At 45.2% G+C, this 10159-nt stretch overlaps 1 protein-coding gene across 1 annotated transcript in view; it reads right to left on the bottom strand.

The window, feature by feature from the left end:
• Pitpna (phosphatidylinositol transfer protein alpha) overlaps positions 1–10159 on the bottom strand; it is a 44057-nt gene that overhangs the window by 8984 nt on the left and 24914 nt on the right. Inside the window, exons 6-10 of the mRNA XM_005349543.2 lie at positions 9909–9983; positions 6134–6217; positions 3229–3306; positions 2973–3083; positions 2145–2267 (exon numbers count right to left, since the gene is read on the bottom strand). Coding sequence (XP_005349600.1) covers positions 2145–2267; positions 2973–3083; positions 3229–3306; positions 6134–6217; positions 9909–9983 — 471 coding nt within the window. The remainder of the gene's footprint in view (positions 1–2144; positions 2268–2972; positions 3084–3228; positions 3307–6133; positions 6218–9908; positions 9984–10159) is intronic.

Below are 10159 nucleotides of genomic sequence, written 5' to 3' on the forward strand. Positions count from 1 at the left end.
TGTGTGTATGGTACTGCCAATCAAGCCCAGTCTTGTATCTCCTAGACAAGTGCTTTTCCACCAAGCCATTTCCCAGCCCAACAAATATATTTTTAGATGAGAAAAAAACAAGGCAGGGCTTGAATTAGCACACGAAGGCCTGTGCAATTGCTAGAGGTTAAAACATTCCATGGTGACATGGATTTGGTTCTTTCTCTGACGTTACAAGTCAGTTTTAAAATTCTAACTTCAAAGAGGTCCCTTGCATCCACACTTCCCCTGGAGGGCAGCAAGAGTCTCAGCTACTGGCACAACCCTCTATAGAATGAAGGGCCATTTCCAGCAGGAGTTGGCATGTGTTAAAACAAAGCCCAACTCTGTGGACTACCAAGTTTGAGGTGTGATGAAGGCAGATCCTAAGATCATCTGGAGACATCTTCCAAGGATTAGAGCACAGCTAATTTACTGTTTAATTATTTACTTTTGTTTGTTTCTTTGTTTGTGCTGTGGATTAAACCTCAAACCTCACCCATGCTAAGAGTGCCAAAGAACAAAGAATAGTAAATGCTTCCATGAAGCCCAATTACTTTATCCTGGTCATTGCCAGGCAGGAGTGACTAAATATTCCCTGCCAAATCCCAATTAAAATCTTTCTGTTGCTCCGTTTGCTAACTTCTCTCTCTCCTCTCTCTCTCTCTCTCTCTCTCTCTCTCTCTCTCTCTCTCTCTCTCTCTCTCTCTCTCTCTCTCTCTCTCTCTCTCTCTCTCTCTTTGGTCATGACTAGAGTGACCAAAAGATTCAAGACTCTCGGGCTGGAGAGATGGCTCAGAGGTTAAGAGCACTGCCTGCTCTTCCAAAGGTCCTGAGTTCAATTCCCAGCAACCACATGGTGGCTCACAACCATCTGTAATGAGATCTGGCGCCCTCTTCTGGCCTGCAGGCAGACACACAGACAGAATATTGTATACATAATAAATAAATATTTAAAAAAAAAAAAGATTCAAGACTCTCTCTCACACAGAGAGAGTCAGCAAAGTCACTTAGGTCTGTAACTTCCTGAGGACCCTTATCTAAGAATCTAAAGACTGTGTCCAAATCCCACCACCTGCCTGTTATATGTGGCTAAATGAATAACCAGAGCATCCACCTTCAGCAGGAACCAACTTGCACACCACTTACCAGTGAGTCAGCCTAGGAAGAATGTAATATCATCCCAGAAGGTAAAAACAGTTCCCTGAGAGGCTCAAGAAGAAAGAAAGGCTTCTGGGCCCTGGTTCAACCCTAGACCAGCGTTGTGAGGTACTGAACATGTTTGTGAGCCAGGCCCTCAGCTTGAGGCCCAGCAAGAGAGTCAGGTGAGGCAAGCACATCCTGTCTGGACATGCAGCCAATTGAAGAGTGGTGAATGAACCACAGAAATGGGAGTTCCTGCCTTGAGAGGGCAGAAGGGCCCCGACTAGCAGCTCTGAGCTTTTATGCTGTCACCTGCAGGTCACAGTGCAGCAGTGCTTATGTCTCGGAGCCCCCTTCTCAGCTGACGATACCTTCTCGCACTGCAAGGCAGCCTATGTACAAGTGCAAAACCAGTGCCTCTAAGTGGCTCTCTTGGGGAAGCTTCCTTAAATGAGACAAGAGTGCTGGGTCTTCAGCTCCCAGAGAGCAGACTGCCCTCCTCCTGGGATCCATGCCAAGCTCAAAAACAAAAAACTCCTAAACAAAACAAAACAAAAAATCCTCCACCCTGCAAAAAGAGCTCACAACCACACACAGCAGTGAGCTTCTGTATGTCTGCAGCTGACCTCTCTGGGTAATGTGGGTGGCACTTGCAGATCAGCCTAGCCTGCCTGGCCCCAGAGTCACCTCAAGTTCCACAGCCCAGCCCCATCCCCCACACTGAGAAGAATCTCTGCAGCAGCGGCTGTATTACTCACTGGCATCAGGCGCAGACTACCATATTTGTCTCTGTGGCTGTGCCAAGACCTCAGCCACACTATATTTTCGAGCACAGGCTGTTCTCCTTATAGTTCCAATACTGCCTAGCTGTAACCTTATCCACAAGAGAGCTGGACTTGTCCTTTAAACAACAGGGTGATGGTAATGATGCCCTTAGATGTGCCCAAGCACCTTAACAGTCACACTTCTGAGTCCCCTGGCATCCCACTCACCTCATCCAGCTGTCTCTTCGTCTCTTCTTCCATCCTCCGAATGTCATCCATAGTCAGATCAACCCATTTATCGAGCCAGCAGAAGAGCTGCCTGTGAAAGTTTGTAAACAGACGCTTCTCTTGCTATATAAAAGGAGGGAAGGGAGTCAGAACCCAGAAGGTGAAAGCTCCTGCTACAGTCCCCGCTCAGGGGATCCACTAACACCCACAGTTTAATGGGGTAGAGGGTAGGCGTGATGGCTGGCTGCCTAATCTGGATCAGACCCAGTCAGTGACCTTTGCCCTCCTGTTTTTTCTGGCAGATAAGTGTTATAGTAAGGATGGCTGTCTACCTTCCAGTTAAGTCCTCGGACCAAGCCAAGGCCCCTAACAGCAACATTTCCCACTGTCCCTAGTCCCTAATGCTAGGTTATGACAGCCAGCCGCTATGAGATGGGATTCAAAAGTGTGGCTCTAATACATGTGAGAATTAAAGGGCTGAGGACTGTCCAGTTCTGTAATTCAGGACACTGTGCCTCTTGGCTCACAGTGTGTCTTTCTTTTTTGGCATCAAGAAAAGGGAAATGAGTTCTGTTTGTAGTTCAACCACAGCAAATCCTTTCCTGTTTCCTTCTTTCACCTCAGTTTCTTTCCTGGTCACACGTGGTGCCCGGAGATGGACAGCATTAAACCGCAGCACAGTATGTGCAAGGGAAAGGAAGGGACCAGCAAAGAGAACCAAAGATCCTAATGCAGCAACTGAGGAGACAGGTCACAGTTACTGGGCCAAACTGCTCTTCCCAACACACACAGACAAACACAGGGGAAGGCCCCATCCTGCATACTTACCTTATGTATAAAGTTTTCCACTTTGTTCTGCAAGCCCCACCACTTGAACTTGACAGTAACCAGTTTGTATGCACACATATATGGGCAGTCTTTCTGATTTACAAGTTCTTGCTGCATTAGAAAAATACCCAGAGGCAGGTTGGTAACTAGAAAGAAAGACCCCAGGCTGTCCGAACCCCACTCACACCCTCCTCCATGAGGAGAGGCCCACCCACAGCATGCCTGGTCCCCCGGTGGTTAAGGGTGCAAGCTATACCTTCCAATTTGGGCCCAAAGGTCCTCGTCCTGTTTTGGCAGATTTAAATTTTGCTGGGTCTTCTTCTGCCTTGTAATCCTGAGGATAGTGGAAATGGGGTTGGAAGAGAAAGTGAAGAGAGAGGGAAGAGCAAATTTTTCATTAAAGAGCTTTTCATACCAGTTCTTTTTAGTTTGTTTTCTTTGAGACAGGGTCTATGTAGCCCTGGCTGTTCTGCACCAACTAATTAGACCAAGCTGACTTGGAACACACAGATATCCACCTGCCTCTGCTACTATACCCAGCTATAGCAATTGTTGAAGTTGCTGGTGTACTATGAGTATGGAAATACTATAGACAAGATATAGAACTGTGTTGTGCATAGTTCTGTTACTGACACAAGCTAAAGTCAACTGATAGAGGTAACATCAATTAAGAAAATGCTTCCAAGCCGGGTGGTGGCATAAGTCTTTAATCCCAGCACTCGGGAGGCAGAGGCAGGCGGATCTCTGTGAGTCTGAGGCCAGCCTGCTCTACAGAGCTAATTTCAGGACAGCCAAAGCTACATAGAAAAACCCTGTCTCAAAAAAAAAAAAAAAAAAAAAAAAAAAAGGAAGGAAGGAAGGAAGAAAAAAAAAAGAGTGCCTCTATAAGATAGGGCTATATTGTGGACGGTGTCATCCCGGAGCTGATGGTCCTGGGTTCTGTAAGAAAGCAGGCTGAGCAAGCTATAAGGAGCATGGCAGTAAGCAGCACACTCCATGGCCTTCACATCAGCTCTTGCCTCTGGGTTCCTGCTCTGTCTGAGTTCCTGTCCTGGCTTCCTTAATGATGAAGAGTGATACAGAAGTGTAAATCAAATAAATAAAAACTTTTCTCCCCACATTGCTTTGGTCATGGTGCTTCAACACACCAATAGAAATCCTAAGACTGTTTACGTTTGCCTCAAAGTAGAGGTCTGGGCGATTTTCTCTGCCAGGGTTTGTTTGTAACTCTATCAGATTCAAAGTGTCAGCAGACTGTCTGATCAAGCACGGTGTTAAAGACGGTAATTTTTCACCTTAAGTGAGCATCCATGTTTTTAGGGAAGACTTTCAAAACACAAATTTCTGGGTCATATTACCTAAACCTCAGAGATTTAGAATATCTTCAGTTAAGGACAACATGGATTTTTCTTAGTCCCTGTAGTTAAAAACTATTAATAACTCTAACTCTGCTTCATGCAATAAAACCTTTAAACACAATGGTAAGATGGAGTGGCACGTAAAGGCACTTGTGGTGGCCAAGTCTAACTAAGCTTCATCCTGGGATCACTCAGTGGAGGGAGAGAACTGGTTCCAGAAGTTGTCCTCTGACTTCACACGCCTGCTGTGGTATATGGATGCCAATACTTAATACACAAACAATAAGTAAATAATGAGTAAGTAAATGATCAAAGATAAATTTAAAAATAAAAAGTAATTGGCCAAGACACATAAAAAAAAGAAAAAAAAATAAAAAGTAATTACTGGAAGTGTCTAGTGCACCCTCTTGTGTAAGACTGGGCAGGCTTCATTTACTGATATCCGTACATCTATCTATCTATTCATTTACCTAGTTTGAATGTTCTTCTTGTTGTTGTTTGTTTATTTATTTATTTTGAGACAAGGTTTCTCTAACGTAACTCCAGCTGCCCTGGAACTCGCACTGTAGACCACGCTGCCTTCCAGCTCACAGAGATCCACCTGCCTTCTGCCTCCCGAGTGCTAGGATTAAAAGTGTGTACCACCACCTCTGGCCTCTAGTTTTGGATTTTGTTTTAGAGGCAGGACCCAATGTAACCCAGACTGGCTCCAAGTTCTCTACATAGCTGAGGATGACCTTTAACTCCTGAGCTGCCTTCTGCCCCTTCCCAAATGACAAATAGGAATTACAGATGTGAATCCACCAACCTAGACTTATCTATTTTTTTTAGATTTATTTATTTTATTTTTAAATGTATGAGTGTTTGCCTGCATGCATGTATATATACCACATGTGTGGCCTGTAGTCCACAGAGATCAAACCACCTCAAACTGAAGCTACAGATGATTGTAAGTCACCATGTTGCTGGCCCAGAAACTTAAGTGTGTGTGTGTGTGTGTGTGTGTATGAGAGTTTTACTTGCAGGCATGTATGTGCACCACGGGCATGCAGTGCCCATAGCAGTCAAACCCAGGTCCTCTGAAGCCTCTTAAGCCCTGAGCTACCTCTTTGGTTCCATGGCCTGGGGAACTCCTAATATTGACTTTAGAAATAGTCGTGTCGGAGCCGGGCGGTGGTGGCGCATGCCTTTAATCCCAGCACTCGGGAGGCAGAGGCAGGCGGATCTCTGTGAGTTCAAGACCAGCCTGGTCTACAAGAGCTAGTTCCAGGACAGGCTCCAAAACCAGAGAAACCCTGTCTCGAAAAACCAAAAAAAAAAAAAAAAGAAAAAGAAATAGTCATGTCGGGAAATTTAGTGAGACCCAGAGTTAGCTGAGCAGTGGTGGCACAGCCTTTAATACCAGCATTCAGGATGTAGAGGCTAGCCTGGTCTACAGAATAAATTCCAGGAGAGCCAAGGCTACACAGGAAAATCCTGTTTTGACAAACTAAAAATAAACAAACAAACAAATAAATAAAACTGTTACCAACTTTAACCCCAGCAATTGGGAGGCAGAGGCAGGTCTCCGAGTTCTAGGCCTGCCAAGAAAAAAAGGAAAAGTGCTGGGCATGTGTCGAGTGCAGAGTTTCTCTAGATGTGGGAGGCCCTGGGATTACCCAGCAGTGCCATAAAAACACAACAACAACAAATAAACGAATGATGCACACTAGAGGATGTTCTTCTGAGCCTAGCTGGGTGAGGTTCCCTATCTCTAACACTTGCAAATCACTTCTGCACGCCCAAGTCTCTTAAGGAGCCCACCTTGCTAAGTACTTGGCTTCGATCAGCAATGTCTATATAAATAGCTTCCACATGTTTCCATGTCTCAGGCTCCAGTTTATGCACCTGCAAGAAAATGGGAGACCACTTGTTAGGCATGTATAGTTCTGTTAGAGACAAGCATCCTCTACCTGAAACAGACAGCTAGAACCAGATCTTCCCACACCATTGTTGGGCATTCCTACTAGTAAAGAATTACACAAGGGTTAAATATCTAAAATCTGAAAATCCAAAATAATCCAAAATCTAAAGCTCCCTGAGTGAGCTGCCATGATGCCACAAGTAGAAAATTCTACAGCTGATCTCGTATGGTCACAGTCAAATATAAACAGACTAGAATGTGCAAAATACCTTCAAGCTGCATATATAAAGTATATATAAAACACAAATGAATTTCATCTTTATACTTGGGTCCTTCCCCCAATATATCTTGTTATTTCCATACATTCCTATGCAAACATTCCAAAATGTAAAGTCTGAAATACTCCTGGTCCTGAGCATTTGAGATAAGGACCACTTAAGCTCACAGTTGGTACAGTTATTCAAAGGGCTAGAGACTGGACAGCAGCAGGACCTGTCTTGAGACCAAGTTCACTCCAGCAGGCTCTGCAGAGGCCCTTCCCTGTTCCCACTGCAGCCTGGGTGAGGACTAAACACCCCAGGACTCACTGCCTTTCCACAGATTCAATGTACAAAATGTTACTCTAAAGAGTAACACTTCCTCTGCCTCATCCCCCCAGCCAGACTCCAACTCCAGGAACAGACAATACAGTCTATATACAGATTTTCCTTTTATACCAACAGTGGCACAAATATATACACGGGTTCGTATCTGTTCTTTTTAGATTTACTTAATTTTCATTCATATGTATATTTGTCTGTGTATCTGTAATATGGGCATGTGTGGGAGCCATCAGAGGCCAGAAGAGGGTGCTGTATCTCTTCTTAGCAAGCCACCCAGTATGGGTACACAGAACAGAACTCAGGTACTGTGGAAGAGCAGTAAGAGCTCTTAACTGCTGAGCCATCTCTGCAGTTCTATGTCTTGTCTTTTCAGACAAGGTCTCACAGCTGGCCCTGACTACAGTGAAACTCACTCTGTAGACCAGGCCGGCTCAAACTCAGAGCTCTGCCTACCTCTGCCTCCTGAGTGCTGTGATTAAAGGCATTTGCCACCACGCCCAGCCATATCTTTTTTTTTATTTCTTTTTCAAATTTTTGAATATACTCATTCCCCAACTCCTGTTACCACTCTTTGCACCCTCCCATCCCTTCCCACCCAACTTTGAGATTATTTCTTCTTCTTTCTTTATCCAGTCCAGTTTATTGACTAAATGGGCGGGGCAGTGAAGACACTCCCCTTTAATCCCAGCACTCAGGAAGCACAAGCAGGTCGATCTCTTTGAGGCCAACCTGGCCCACAGAGCAAGTGCTAAGACAGCAAAGACTACACAGAAAAAAACCCTGTCTCAAAAAACAAGAAAAAAGAAAAAGAAAATTGATTCTTCGTGATAGTTATTCTTGGCTGTCTACTTGATTATACCTGGAATTAACTAAAACCCAAATGGCTGGGCGCACCTGTGAGGGATTTTCTTTAATTAAATAATTTGAAGTGGGAATATCACCTTTAATCTTCTGGCGGCAATCTATCTAAAGGACGTGGAAGAAGCAAGCTCCTGCTCTTTGCCGCTTGCCCACACTTTCTCGCAGTGGAAAGGCCACTGCTTCACTGGCATTAGAGCCTATTCCTCAGGATTCCACGGCATACTGAAGACCAGCTGAGATCCAGCCCTGTGACTGCACAACCACTGGATTCTTCGGCTGTCGTTTGGTAGACAGACATTGCTGGCCAGCTGGACCATAGCCTGTGAGCCATTCTAACCCACTCTCTGCTTCTCTTCCCCTCTTGATTCATTCTACCAGTTCCGTTCCTCTACAGAACCCTGACTTCCAGTACTCTCCCCCTTTCAGTAGCAATCAAATGCCAATACACCTCAGTACGTGGAGGGCAGATCCATGTAGCCCTAACTGTCCCAGAACTCTCTCTGTAGACCAGGCTGGCCTCAAATTCAGAGACCCGTCTTCTTGTGTACTGGAATTAAAGGCAGGCCCCCTCATTCCTGGATAGTGGTGGGAGTTTTGTGCCTACCTCCCTACCTCTGTAATGGGATTTTGTCTGGTTAGAGCTTTCACAGGTCCTGTGTATACCGTCAAAATTGATGAGTTTGTATTTGCGTCTACCCTCCAGTGTCTGGAAAACACTGGCGTTATCAGCCACTTTCGGCTCTTACAGTTTTTATACCCATTCTTTGGCCAATACCACTGAGTCTTGCAGGGAGGGACACAAAGATCCCATTTAGGGCTGAGCACTTTGCAGTCTTAGTCTCCGCACACTGACTAGTTGGGGTCTCTGTGTTAACTGGCAACTACGGAGAGAAGCTCCTCTGAAGAGGGTTGAGAGATGCTTTGATCTACGGGTATACAAGTAAGTCATCACAAAACCACAAAAAAAAAAAAAATACTATGTCCATTTAGTGGAGTAATAATACTAGGTTCTCCCAGGGCCTGGGACCTGGTTCTAACCCTTTAGTATCCTGTTTTATATACTGAACAATATATGCAGGATTTTTTTTTTTTTTTGTGGTTTTTCGAGACAGGGTTTCTCTGTGGCTTATGAGCCTGTCCTGGAACTAGCTCTGTAGACCAGGCTGGTCTCGAACTCCCAGAGATCCGCCTGCCTCTGCCTCCCGAGTGCTGGGATTAAAGGCATGCGCCACCACCGCCCGGCTGCAGGATTGTTTTCATCAACTCTTTTTTCATTTTCATTTTGGAACAAAGTCATTCTGCAGCCCTGATAGTCCTGAACTTACTCTGTAGACCACACTGGCCTCAAACTTACAAGATTCACCTGTCCCTTCCTCCAGAGTGCTGGGATTGTTCACCACCACACCTGGCTTCCTCTGCTTTTTTATTTTGTGTTTTTCAAAACAGAGTTTCTCTGTGTAGCCCTGGCTGTCCTAGAACTTGCTCTGTAGATCAGACTGGTCTCAACCTCACAGAGATCCGCCTGCCTCTACCTCCTGAGTGCTGGGATTAAAGGCATGCAGCAACCACCGCCCAGCTCCTTCAGTTTTTTAATGGCTGCATAGTATGCCACTGTTTGGCTGCACAATTTATTGGTGTCCCAATGATAGGGTCTTACATTGTTTTAAATTTGGGCTGAATCTCTGCGTATGCATTACTTCACATGTGAGAAAATAGTCTCACATACGCCTAGGTGTAGGGTTCTAAATTAAAGGGAACAGGAGTATACTTTAAATTTGGAGAAGTTCCGCTTTGTTTATTTGTTTGTTCATTATTTGGCTTTTCATGACAGGGTTTCTCTGTGGAACAGCCCTGGCTGTCTTGAAACTTGCTTTGTAGACCAGGCCTGCCTCTGCTTCCCAAGTAGAGTACTGGGATTAAAGTGCGGGCACAATTATGATGTTTTAAAGACACTGTTTCTGGGTCTTTGAAACTGCATTTTAGACTAATCCTAGCTCTACAAGAGGGCCTAACAAAGAATCTTAGAAATGACATTTTGCAAATCAACCACAGGACAGGAAACTGTATTGTAGGACAGTCTGGAAAAGCATTCTTAGCCAGGCAGAAGAGAAGCGCAGAGAAGAGCCTGGGGCAGGGAACCAGAAGCTACAGGAGCAGAGCCTAAGAGATCCACCAAGGACCTGGACCCCAGGGCTTGAGAGGTGATACTTACATTCTCCTGGGTGCCAAGATCCGGCTTGTGCCAGGTTTCAATTTTAATCAGAAAGTCTTCCTTCATGTACTCATTCTGAAAGAGGGAACAAATAACTTAGTTAACAAAGCCGGGCAGTGGTGGTGCACGCCTTTAATCCCAGCACTCGGGAGGCAGAGGCAGGTGGATGGATCTCTGTGAGTTCGAGACCAGCCTGGTCTACAGAGCTAGTTCCAGGACAGGCTCCAAAGCCACAGAGAAACCCTGTCTCG

The sequence above is a fragment of the Microtus ochrogaster genome, chromosome 7, assembly GCF_000317375.1.
Source record: "Microtus ochrogaster isolate Prairie Vole_2 chromosome 7, MicOch1.0, whole genome shotgun sequence".
Classification (NCBI taxonomy): domain Eukaryota; kingdom Metazoa; phylum Chordata; class Mammalia; order Rodentia; family Cricetidae; genus Microtus; species Microtus ochrogaster.